Source organism: Lissotriton vulgaris, chromosome 6 (assembly GCF_964263255.1).
Source record: "Lissotriton vulgaris chromosome 6, aLisVul1.2, whole genome shotgun sequence".
NCBI classification, from domain to species: Eukaryota; Metazoa; Chordata; class Amphibia; order Caudata; family Salamandridae; genus Lissotriton; species Lissotriton vulgaris.
The window spans coordinates 678052688-678066570 of record NC_141694.1 but is presented as its reverse complement, the minus strand read 5'-3'; the positions used below and the strand labels follow the sequence as shown (position 1 = coordinate 678066570).

Genomic DNA, 13883 nt, shown 5'->3' with positions numbered 1-13883 from the left:
TAAGTAAGTTCTAATAACATGTATACATATATATGTTGTGTATAAACAGAAGGAGTAATAAAAATAAAAGGGTGAAAGGTAAAAAATATGATAGATAAAAGCAAAACATATAGAAACAAATGTTAATTAGAACAACATTTATATAAGTATGTTACAGCTGCATATGTCCTTTATGTCTTCACTAATATGATTAGTATATTTTAATGTTATATATTTTATTATTGTATTTATGATATTTTTAGTGTACACATCCAGAACCAAATTAACCAATGTCATGGGCTGGTCATTAGAACATCAAACATTCTGGATATTGTGACACTGAAACCTGTATCTGCAGTGTTAATTCAGAGGAGGGACAAGGATGTTTGTTCAGACTTTTCTGAAAGAGAGAAAATAGGTAATATATTTGGAAGATGAGCTTTACTGAGAGTTACTTCTGCCCTAGCACCTGCAGAGAAGGTGATAAACAGGAGGCTGTTGAACAAATGAATTAGACTGCTGCTGACAAATCAAATGAATTTTTGGTAGCTCTTCCTTCAGACGTCTTTGGTCATGTAGAGATTCTTGAATTTGAGTTGTCTACTGACATGAAAGTAGTGGAGGCAGAGTGTGAATGGCATGATTTGGGCTGAGTTATATTCCATGGTGGGGCTTCCAGCTGCATTCTGGACTTTCTAAGGTATGTTCCGTTGTATGCTGGCATAAATAGAATTTGCATATTCAATGGTGGTGTTGGTCAGAGTATCCATTAAATTTGGTGTGCAGTATATAGGTAGGCAATCCCAAGCAGTCTAAGTACACTTTGTCCCTCTTGCAACAGTGCAATGTTTGGTGTTCAGTTCAATTAGAACGCCCATAGGTGCCTAGTTGAAAATTCAAAAAAGGGATACGTTTGAAGAAAAGTGAGTATCAATGTTGATCTCATTGTGTTTAAGGCACTCTTCTTCATACACTCCTGTCTAGGCTAGGCTTCTGGCCCTGTAAGAGAAGATTTCAATGATGTCTCTGTCTATCAGATAGATTTCATGTCTTCAGCATAACAGTGGAAACTGTGGTTAAAATGTCTCTGCATTTGCCACACTGAAGCTATTGCAGTTGTTTGTGTTTAATATCAAACTTTGAGAAACATCTGGAATGTTTTGAATAGTTAATCAGATCCGATGAGTATGGACTGTTCACAGATTACAGAGGAGCCTTTTTGTCTCTAAGCAAAGTGTTCCAGTTCTTAACTTGGGAAAGTTTGAAAGATATATGCTATAGGTTTGGAACTAATCCAGCATAAGGAGGCTTCTCTTAACATAGTATAACATGTGTATTTGTAAACCGCTCGTTCACTGCAACGGGAATCTTGGTGTTGAATAACAGATGTTTATTGGCAGTAGATGTTGTTTCTTGTATTCTGGGGGTAATGAGCATTGGTTGATGAACGGAGAGGATTGGGGGTCAGTAGGAGGTATAGTTTACTCCACCTGGAGGAGGAATCGTGCAGTACTATAGGATATTGTGTCCATTAGCCAGGAACTGTATTCCAATGGAATCGATCAAGCTCCCATTAAAGATTCGTGCACGATAAAGTGGGTGGTGTTAGAAAACAGCAACTTGTGGATAAAGGTCTTTTACAAGAACATTTTTGGTCTTTGGTAAGGTATAGTTTCTTTGGTTACTTTTGGTGTAGAAAAGGGAAGTAATAGGAATGGATAACGAATTAGCAAGTTAATGGTTCCATTCTGGGGGAAAACCTTAAGAAGGGTTCTTGCATGTCTCTGTGGAAGACAAATCAAGGCAATGTCGTTTGATGTGTGTGAAAGACCTTATATTCATGGAAGCCAGTAATGCTTCAGAATGCTAAATAAAGTGTGATCACCCATGAGATCTGTTAAAAATTGTAAGTCCACATACATAAGTGCTTTTCAAACTTGAGGGACTAGAAGTCCAGGAATATGGCACAGGAAGATCTAGTTATTGACTTTGGATGCAGGCAGTATTAGAAGATGGTGGAAAGCATTTAGTGTCTAGATGCTGGCAGTCTCAAAGGGCAAATGGGTGCAGTCACTGCGGTGCTTAATGGAAAATTCACTGCATTTGGTGGTTGCTCTGTTAAGTGTTTTGTGTTTAATAAACAGGATTAAATGACAAGATATGTGAGTTATGCATTGCAGCAATGCATGTGCTGAGAAGGGTACTATAAACTGAGTAGCAAGGCAGAATGCTCGGGAAAGAGGACACAGGCAGAGACATTTTCAACTGTCAGGTTGGTTTGCGCTCCATGAGGATAGGGGCATGTATTTTTATGGTTAATACGTCTGTCAAAGAGTTAGCTGGCGGATAGGGTGCAGTTTATTGGGAGTCATGAAGAGAGATCATAGAAGAATAAGTAGAATTTGTTGGTAGAGGAGAGATGAAATCTTATCAGAAGAGGAAAGTGGTTTGCCTGGAGTCAGAATAGGATGAAAGGTAGCCAGGGCAAGGTCAGAAGTAGACAAATGGCTCACACTTTGCACATGATGCATCATTCCAGCAGTGTCATAATCAATGGGTCTACATGTGGGAGTGGAGCTGTTTACATGGGAACGCCTCCTTCTATTCCTATATTGTAGAGACAAGTGTTCTGTTGTCCTAAACGTCAATAGGCCTGGGAGACCAATCCATGTTTGCTGCAGTACGTGGGCGTAGGGTAGCGACAGTGCACTTGCTCTGAAGTATCTGGGTAAGGGAGCAGGACTTCCTGTGAATTCTTAGTGGCTTGTCCTCGCAACAGTAGTGCATATGCACCTTGATTGAGTGCTCCAATAGTGCACAGGGCCATTGTACCTTACTGTTTAGAATTTCAGAGCTGTGTGCTAAGGTAATTAGCCATCCCTGGCCAAGATGGCCAGGTGTTCCATGGGCCTTGGGATCCAGTCCAATAAATAAAAAGTAGGTGGACACTGAGGCAAACTAACATTCATCCTTTTAACAGTGAGTGGGGATGTAGCTAACCCTGAGATTATGAACTTGTCTTAAAATGAACAGAACTATAGCTATATATATGTAATATATACCATTTCTTCTAAAACCAGACAAATGTTTTGGATACTCATTACAGTAGATTTGATCTATTCTGGTCAACTTCTCTATCAGACTCAAATAAAAAAAATATTCCTACACCATTTCTGGGATTCAGCTTAGGAATTAATGAATGTGTTTGTATCCTTCTGGCATAACGGTGCTAATGCACAGTTGTCAAGGGTCATTAAATCCTTCCAAACTGCATAGAATTTTACTCTGAATTACTTTGAACTTTGACAGTGATATTCTTCATAATTCCATTCCCTTGGTGAACCACATTCAACCAGTAGTGTGGCCTGAACTTTTACTACTGCCTTACAAAGAGATTGGATATTTATATTTACGGCTTTTATAGTGTTGGCCTACAGGCCCTGGCAGGCAGGCATGGTAGGCCCAAATTAATGGGGGCTGCAAGGAGTGGGAGGACAAAGGCACACACTGTTAGCATAGTACAACTCCCAGAGAGATTAAGTAGTCCTCAATCTACAGTAATTCCAGACTGCCAGAGTGAAAAAGATATAACAGTAACTGAATTATGTTTTAATATGTAATTGTTAATAGTTAATGGCATTATGTTTTGCATGGCAGTAGTACCGATATGGACAAATAGTTAGATCTCTTAGACCAGATGACTACTTAGATCCTTTTGTTTTCTATATTCCTAATGTTACTTTTTGGAATAAGAACCCATGAACAAAAATGTACATTTGTCAAACATGAGAGGTTGGAGACCTGCGGATGGGCATACAAACTGATTACATTATTCTTCCTTTTTTTGTGGGGGGTCATTTATTAAACTATTTTATTATAAGTTATTTAGTGTTTTTCAACTCTAAAGTAAAATAATATTTTGTTATAAAGACAATATATTTGCACTATGCAAAATATGTTAAGAGGCTGATTCATTAAGTGTTTTTTACCATTTTTTTGCTCGTTCAGATCTAGGCGGCAAAATACATCTCTGCTTTTACAAAATTTGCAGAGTTTGTGCAAAGTGTGCACATGCATGTATCCATGCCACCCACTCTGGGTTGGGGATCATCCCACGGTGTGTGACGTTATCTGAGAATCCCTTTTTGACAGAGGCTTCCGCTCAAATATGCACATTGAACTGGGGGTTCTCTGAAGGGGCAGGTGCTCTTCAGATAGCATTCAAAATTGCCCTGTGTGCATTCCAGATCCTGTACTCCACCAATCATAAAATGCATGCACAGCGTAGCACAGAAATACATTCTTACCATCATGTGAGTCTGCACATTTACATATATGGGACACTTATAGCCCATACATTAGCTCCGATATGTCATTTATGATGTTCATAGTCACAATGTGTTCTGCATCATTATTTAGCCCAACATAAATAACAAATGCTTGATCTAGATTTAAATACACAGCTCAGTTATGTCACATTTCCTCCAGATGTGTAACCATGTTTAGAATTAAAAAGTCCTTGGTTTGAGAAAGTAATATATTGAATAATTCAAATTTATTGAAAACATAATGCATTGCATCATGCCTCATTTGCCTTATCATTTGCAGGCTCTCCATACCGAGACAAGATCACAATTGCCATTCTTCAACTGCAAGAAGAAGGAAAACTTCACATGATGAAGGAAAAATGGTGGCGAGGCAATGGATGTCCAGAGGAGGAGAGTAAAGAAGCCAGTGCTCTTGGAGTACAGAACATTGGCGGCATCTTCATCGTGCTGGCGGCAGGATTGGTGCTTTCTGTCTTTGTGGCAGTGGGAGAATTTTTGTACAAATCCAAAAAGAATGCCCAGTTGGAGAAGGTAAATATGATTCATTTTCTACTGGCCACTGTCAACTTCAGCTGATCATGCGTTCATTAGGTCTTGCAAAAATGGTGGCCTTTACTTTGTTGTTATATTAATATGCCATAGGTTTAGCAGTTCACAGCAAAATGTATATCAGAAAGCAGGCAGACAGAAGAATACTATTCCACCCACAGACCCAAAATGCTAAATATATTCATGCACAAAAAAGAAAGGCCTATTTTGATAACGTTCCTTATATCCATCTTAAAGATATACTGTGATGACAATGTACTCAATCAATAATCTATTCTTTGGGGGGGAATTAGTATTTGGTTGACAACTTTCTTATTATTCTTTCAGTGAATATATTATTTCAATATACAAAATGGGGGAAAATATTTAATGCTTTGCACTCGTGCACGAAATTAAGGCATCACATTTGCCGGGGAAAAAGGCCATTGTGCAAATGAGTGACTACTGGTCCTGTTTCAGATGCAAGATTTGCAGCCTTTAGATGGGTTGCAAAGGGAGCATCAATGTTGCACTCATATATGTATGCCTGTCCTCTTTGTGTGTTTGGTTCTCACCCACTTTTCTGTTAAGTATTCTGAAGCGTAACACAGAACCCAGCAGCCGGGGGAAGAGGACACTCCATGGGGGCCACAAACCCTCATTACGGGGGCCCCATTCAGCCCAAGACAAATGAATATCCATGAGTTACGGGAGACTCTTGGGATCCCTCAACACACTCTGCGGGGGGCATCTATTTGTCTTACACCACTTTATGCATTGACACATAACAGCTATATAGGCAAAATGATGAGGGGCTGCTGTTATCAGCAGGCTCCACCCACATACTCACAGCGCTCAGGGCAGGAACCTGTACTTGTATGTGCCTACAATGTAATTCCAATTGCATTTATATAGCTCTTACTACCCCTGACGAGGTGTTGAAGTGCTTTTTGGTGAGTAGCACCCTACTCTGGAACCCAAAAAGTATTAGTGATGAATGAGTACAGGGAAATATGAAATTAATATGAGTGGTGGACATGTGAGTCTGTTAGTTGGATTGAAAAGGATATTTATTTAAGAAGTTTTATATAGCGCTAGCCTGACTGGAGGGTATTGGAGCGCTTCACATCAGTTACAGAGCAGAGCAAAAGAGAGCAGAGCATAATACAATAAAGCAAGACACTCCAGATAAGAGTAATAGTAATGACAATGACGAAGAGTTCCATTTCAAAGTCTTGTTAACACCGCATCCGAGAGGGGTGAGGTGTGCATCTCAAGACTCCAGCTGCTCCTATCTGTTCACTAGGGATCGATCGAGGAAAAGGGTTTTGAGCTGACTTTTGAATTTAGCGAAAGAAGAAATAGTTCTGATGTAAGGGGGAATAGAGTTCCAGATTTTGGGCGCATTTCTGGCGAAGGACCTGGCTGCAGGATTTTTGTTTTCGTGATGTTAGCGGGATGAGAAGTAGGGTGTAAGAGCTTCTGAGGTTCCTGTTGTGGCCTGCTTTTTTAAGTTTGGCCGCCAGATATTCGGCTTTGCCTGTGTGAAGGGCTTTGTGGGTGAGGCATGCTATTCTGAAGTTCGCCCGCAATGCTATTGGTAGCCACTTGAGTTCTCTGAGTGCAGGAGAGATGTGATCAAATTTCTTTATTCCAGTGACCATTCTGGTAGCCGCATTGAGAGTTGTTTTCAGAGGAGCAAGATGTGTTTTAGCTATTCCAGAGAGGACTGTGTTTCCATAGTCCAGTCTTGACAGCCCCAATGCTTGGCTTGCTTGTTTAAGATCTTTGGGCAGAATTTAAGGTTTTATTTTGTTTAGTAGCTTCAGGTTGAGGAAGGCTCTCTTCGCCGAGATCTTAATGTGTTTGGTCATGTCCAGTTTTGAGTCTAGCGTAATGCCTAAAGATTTAACAGAATCAGCCAGGGTGAGGTTCCCATTGAGCGCATCAATAGCTTTTAACCACTCGACCATTTGTGGATTCTTTTCTTTGTTCGAGATGAGGAGTAGTTCTGTTTTGTCCAGATTCAGTTTTAAGTGGTTACTTGTCAGCCAAAGTTGCACTTCTCTTAGTGTTTCATTGAGTCTTTGAATGTCTTTCGCAGAGGAGATTTCCAAGTAAATTTGAGAATTGTCAACATATAGGTGGAAAGGGATGTTCGCTTTTCTGAGTAGGGTAGTGAATTCCGATTGATGGGAGTCGAGAAGGTTGGTGTTGTCCATGTGGTGGGTTAGTTGTTGGAGTACACATTTTTCTAGGATTTTGGAGAGAAGAGGAAGGTTGGAGACGGGTCTGAAGTTGTTTAAGTCATTTATGTCCAGGCTTGGTTTTTATGGAGCTATTAATATTCCCGCACCAGAGTGGGGCTAGGGAGAGTTTCAGCTTTTTGGTGAGTTGGGCAGGTAAAGGGTCTAGGGCATGAGATGAAGGTTTGGAGGTGGAGATAAGTTTAACTATCTCTTCTTCTCGGATGGGCTGGAAGAGTGACCAGGGTTTAGTGATGGGAGGGGGAGCACTACCAAACACCCCACCCGGGCTGCTATAGGGAAGGAAGGCGCAAATGATGTCGAGAGAGCGCTCAATCTTGGATATCATTGAAGAAGTTGGCGAAGTTGTAGCACCGTTCTTTGGATGCCTGCCCTAGGGACGTATCAGATTTGGAGGTTTGGCATCTGATGATATTAAAGAGCTCCTTGGGTCTGTTTTTTGCGCTATCCAGTGTGGAGCAGAAATACATGGATTTTTTGTTCTTGATATGACTGTTGTATTTATTCACGACTGTTCTGAGTTGGTCGCGGTGAATGGTAGTGGGCATGATTCTCCAGCGTCTTTCTGTGGCTCTTAGATGTCTACTTTCATCATTGATGTCTGAGTCGAACCAAGATCTGGACGTAATACCACAATATTTTTTTTGTTTCAGGGGTGCAAGTTGATAGTGGAGGGATAGAAGAGGGAAGGGTCTAGAAAGAGTTAATTTAGAGATCATAGTAGGAGGAGGATATTTTGGATGAGTAAAGAAGAGATGGAGGAGGGAAGAGTCTCCTTTGTCAGGGGTGGCAGCGTAAAACTGTCTACCATGTTGATCTATTACAAGAGCAGTGGCAGTCTGCAAGTAGAAAGGGAACATCTCTATATTGAAATGTTCTTCCAGCAGCCTTCACGGGGTTGGAGCTGCTATCTTTAAACGGCAGGTTTTCCGGTGGACATTCTATTGCATGTCTTTGTGAATGAGGCAGTGATTTGACATTAGTCCCCTGCAGTCTCCGCGGTGCAGGGGACACCAGAGCTCCATAGGACCCCCTCCTGCAAAGTGCACAGGTGGCGGGACCCTCACCTGAGGGCTCCTGACTAGGTGTGTGAGGGGTGCCACCACAAGTTTCATTACGCCTCTGGAATGAGGCACACAGTGGAGTTTGTGCCTGCCACAATCGCTTCAAGACTCTAAAAGCAAAAGTGTCTGGCAGCAAAATTTGAGTGCGAGTCACTCTGCACACATCCATCTTGTTCATGTTGTGAATTTGCATTTGAGCAAAATGCTTCTTTTGTTCTCTAGTCCTATTTGGGTTTTGTAAATATGGCCCTCTAAATTTTAAGAAGACTGTCACAGGAGTTCATTGACTCCTGCATTTGTGATTCAAAACGAGCATCAGCAAAGCAACCCTGCTTCCCCTTTTAAGCCTTTTAACTTAGTGCATGCCGTCAATATGTTTAATTGTGGTTATCTTTTTTGAACAGCTGGCTTTTCTTGTTCTAATTGAAGCCAAAGGCAGGACACCATTTTACTCATGGAAGGTCACTGCAGTTATTTTTATTTTGGATGGAATAGAAAGGCAAAGCTATATTAGAGACACCTTAATCTTCTGCAGAGAAATCAGAGGCAACTCAATTCAGCAGCAGTCAAACTGCACTCTCAGGATACATTGGCAGTTTTTTGTTAATTTGGACAGTTGTAATCCTTGATGTAATGCACATGAATACATGTATTTATTTAAAGCATGCATTACCAGCACAATTTGACGAATCGAGATTACTGTCATTATTTCGAAATACCTTGGAAACTGCAGTATTTTGCTGTCTCTTCGTTATAAATGGAACATGTGGCTTTAGGACCAGGCTCGTTGAAACACAGAATAGTAATTAGCTTTAGGTTACGAATAATCTCTACTAATTTCTACTTCATGAAAAATGTATACTTTCATAGTGGATATCTGGAAAACTGTACTGGATCTTACTTTTAGTTAATGCAACAAGCACGGCCATACATTTTGGCAATTGATGATGAATTCAAGAAGTAGTTGCACCTTGAGTGTTTCTATTTTGAGAGATAGTTTTTTGAAATGTTATACGTTTTGTAGTTGCCTTCTGGATTGATAGAAATTTTGACTGCCTCAGTCGATGCTGTGGAAACAGTGGGGCATATTACCAACAACTAGCTATAATTATCGCTATGTTGGCTTAGCGGCAATATTTTTATCGCCGAGCTGCGGCGATTTTTATCGCTTAGGAACCTTGCTATTATCAAGGTTTATCTCCTAAGCGATAAAAATCGGCCGAAATGCATGAATATCGCTGAAAAGTCAGCGATATTCATGCATTACCGAGCTAATGCTCTTAGCTATGTTATCCACCTCCCATTGGATAACATGGCTAAGAACTGCTCAGGGGCAGGTGTTAGCTTTTGGAGATAATCGCGCTTAGCGTGAATATCTCCAAAAGTTGGTAATAGGAGATAGCGATGTTAGCATCTGTTTCCAGTCGCTAACATCTTGGCACGCCCACTTTGCATGTCATTAGTGATAAATATCACTGACATGCAAAGTGGGGCCCAAGATGGTCGCTATCTCCTACTAGCTGTTGCTAACTGGTGTTAGCGACAGCTAGGTAATAGGGAGATAATTTTATCTCCGCTTTCTTGGCTTTTAAAGCCAAAAAAGCGGAGATAAACCCCCTTGATAATATGCCCCAGTATTAGGCAGTGAGAAAATAAGTTCAAAGATCATCAAAGCCATCTGTACTTTTGGTGGATCTTTGCATGCAAAACTCTAAGGGAAGAGAACTAGGGGGCATATTACCAACAACTAGCGATAATTATCGCTATGTTGGTTTAGCGGCGATATTTTTATCGCCAAGCTGCAGCGATTTCTATCGCTTAGGAACCTTGCTATTATCAAGGTTTATCTCCTAAGCGATAAAAATCGGCCGAAATGCATGAATATCACTGAAAAGTGAGCGATATTCATGCATTACCGAGCTAATGCTCTTAGCCATGTTATCCACCTACCATTGGATAACATGGCTAAGAACTGCTATGGGGCAGGTGTTAGCTTTTGGAGATATTCGCGCTTAGTGCGAATATCTCCAAAAGTTGGTAATAGGAGATAGCGATGTTAGCGACTGTTTCCAGTTGCTAACATCTTGGCACGCCCACTTTGCATGTCATTAGTGATAAATATCACTGACATGCAAAGCGGGGCCCGAGATGATCGCTATCTCCTACTAGCTGTCGCAAACTGGTGTTAGCGACAGCTAGGTAATAGGGAGATAATTTTATCTCCGCTTTCTTGGCTTTTAAAGCCAAAAAAGCGGAGATAAACCCCCTTGATAATATGCCCCTCAGTCCCCCGTTGTATGTTTTAGCTTGGCATACTCAGGAAGAAAGCCATTGCTGAAAGTAGGTGCTTGATTCATAAAGTCACATTATAAAAAATGCACCTCTTGCATCTAAAGGTACTCAGTTATGGGCGGAGTCACACAAATTTAAAATAAAGTAAAAAAATATAAATTGGAGGCTTCCTTTTGTGACTTGCTTAGCTTTCAGACTTGCTGGCTATTGGCATACATCTACAAATCAAAGCATAAGCTTTATTGAAATCATAGATTTCCACGTGTATTTCTTCTCCTCCTCTGCTACCAGTCTTACAGATTGTCTGTACAGGGTACGATCCACCTGGGTAAACGCTGCAGGAATCTGCAATGTGAGGCAAGATTTAGGATTTACACCCACCAATATATTCTGTTTTTTTTTTAATATCTTAGAGGAACTGAGATGAGGTGTGTGACACAGTTTAGGAATCAGGCACTATGATGCCTAACAAGAGTACCTGTGAGCCAATATTGCTTGCTAAGCACATTCGACAGCCGATAGTTTGTGATAGATTATTTTCGATCGAAACCTCTCAATCTCTAGTGCTCCAGGCACACATACTACAATATTATTAATGAATATTCAAATTGTCTTTTGACATTGTTATCTGTCCAGACCAAGTCCTGGGAAGGTCAACTTTAATAGTAAGTCCTTAGCTTTCACTGATGCTATTTCAAATTTATGATGATCAAGCAAACAATGACACTATATTTTTGTACTATTTCAAACGTGTTTGGGTTCTTGATATTTACAATATATACATAGATGATTAGCAAGTTTTTTATAAAAGGAAATACAACATATATAGTCTAAGCCAGATATTCACTGTATCAGGGCTATTTTTAAAGTTAGGACTGCTGTTGCTATGTCCATCCCTACCTTTACAAACATATATATGGGAAAATGACAAGGCGCCAGGAAAATGAATACAGCTGATGTTATATGTTGAGTAGCAAGTTAACAAATTTCACAGATCCTAGGTTCTTTAGGCATTTTCATTCGAGCACCCACATTCCATTGACTTTTTATTCATCAAGGCAAAAAAGTGTGTCAGGCATATTATCACTTCTGGTTGTACCTGTAGATGAAACAGCATCATACCTGCTTTGGCACTGGAAGTTACAGATCCTAATTGTTCACTTATCCTATTATCTTAACAATATTTGATACAACTTTCATTCATCCAATGCGTGTTGCTTAACCTCATTAGTACCATTCTGATACCACCTCTTTTATGGTGCCATTTAAGATTACATTAAAATCTGATGATTTTGTTGCTGTTGTAATAATAATTACTTTTCTTATACTTATGTGTACTTTTAGACTTTGTTGCCTAGACAAAATGCTACTTTTTTCATTTTTTATTATTATTCCTTCGTTTCTTCCTAGGCCTTTGCAAGCAAGCATTCGATTGTAAAGCTATGATTAGGTGAAATAGACTGGTTGGTGTATCCATTTATCCTTTCTAAAACCTATCAGAAAAGATGACCTATATCACAAGCTTTAGCAAAGGGATCTGTTTTTGGCATATATGTGATCCATGGATAACAAAACAAAATATATTATCCTCCGTTAATCATTGCAGTTTGAGAGCGGATTGTTCATTGGTTTTAATTTGTTTGCACTAGGGCATGCCTGTAAATTATTTAATAGATATTTAGCAAATCTATTTCAAGTTGAGCCCAACAGGCTAATCATTCAGCCCTTTCCCAACAATAGATGGGAGCCCTTTGTAAACATTAGGGGTGACTGGCTACTTTGAAAAACGCTGGTAGTCGATATTGCCACCAAGTCATTGATATTTTGCTAAAATAGTGAAAAGTAGAGTGTTTGGCCGTATTCAAGATGATTTAAAATCTTGTACTATTTTTATTTGACTACCAGCATTATTCGAACAGAAAGTGCTTTAGGTTTAATGTAGACCTCAGTTGACCAGAATATTTTAGCCATTCAATTTCAAATAATGGGCATATCAATTTTCGATCATATCACAAAAATTATCTTACATTACTTTCTTTACTTGCTTTAAAGAGCTGTGGGCAAACAAAATCTTCTTTTTTTTTAATTGGCATGGTGTTCCCATTTAATACTTTGCATGAATTACCCAGCCGGTGAGGTCAACACTTGCCAATGATTTCACCTGCCATCCCGGTCAATTCGTGATTGCTGTAATTTATTTATTGATTTTTGTAATCGCACTGAAAGAAAATTAATCCCATTCTGAAAATACTATATTTTATTCATACTCAGAGAATTTAAAATTGCCACTTCGTACAGATTTAGCTTCATCGTTCTTCCTGAAATGGGTGTTTGGAAACGGGTTGAGTTCTGACTAGAGCTTATGTACTAAATGTTCAGTCCAATAAAGAGGCTCCTGCCTGTCATTAGTTCTCCATATACAAAATGGGTGAAGGGAATGTTTCGATGTGTATTTCGAATTTTCCAGACATAAAGATTTGTGAATACTAATTTCTTCCGATGTTATTGGTATGTTTTTTTTTGTACATTCTCGAAGCAGCTGCCTTAGTAAGCAGATCCAATTATCACTGATTATCTATGTCATTGGATGCGAACTTGATGTACTCTACAGCTGTTCCTAAATCATAATCATTCATTATTTCCCCCCGCCTTTGTTAATTCAATCAGTCTTTTGGTCAGGGTCTCATGGTTGGTTAAAAATGTTGTGCAAAGCTGAGAGGTAATGCTGAAAGATAAGAGTGTCATGCTTTACCCTGGTAAGTACAGGTTCTGCACCCTTTGCTGGTTAAAATTCTGATTATGGCAGAGGACCTGCTGATCTAAGCATGCTTGGAGCTGATTCCATCGACATCTTTCTAGAGTTTTTCCTAGGTCGCAGAATGACTTGTTGTTGGTCAGTAAACAAGGTCATTTGAGAATGACAAGTTTATATTATGCCTGGTTGTTTCCCAATATTGTTCCAGTTTAACCCAGAGCCTATGGTTTTCAAAATGTATGTGCTCCGCATGTTACCTCATATGTTCAGTCTTGAAAGTGGTAGCCATTTGGAGTTATTATTTGCTTATATGTTTAAAACTGTATGAATTCTGATGTAGGTTTCTTTTGGGGGTCAAAGGCACATAATAATGGACAGTAAAGGGCCTTAAATGAATGAGCTGAATGTAAGCTGTTTCAAAATTATGAGAAAAGAGAGAGAGTTTACTGCATGTTTCACTAGTTATATTGGGCTGTGAACAATGAGAGTGGATCCCAGGTTGTCATCAAATTCAGCAATTGATTATTCATTGTAATTTCCCAAAAACACAATCAAATTCCCTATTTTCAAATTTCTGGGCTTGTGTTGGAAGGTGGATTTCTAGCCGCATAATGCTATAAACTGAAGATTGTTTCATACAATACTATGATAAAAGGCACTACTAATGTAA

The 13883-nt window shown here is 39.6% G+C and overlaps 1 protein-coding gene across 1 annotated transcript in view; it reads left to right on the top strand.

The window, feature by feature from the left end:
* GRIK2 (glutamate ionotropic receptor kainate type subunit 2) overlaps positions 1-13883 on the top strand; it is a 1496154-nt gene that overhangs the window by 1384228 nt on the left and 98043 nt on the right. Inside the window, exon 15 of the mRNA XM_086926667.1 lies at positions 4588-4838. Within this exon, the coding sequence (XP_086782793.1) occupies positions 4588-4838 (251 nt within the window). The remainder of the gene's footprint in view (positions 1-4587; positions 4839-13883) is intronic.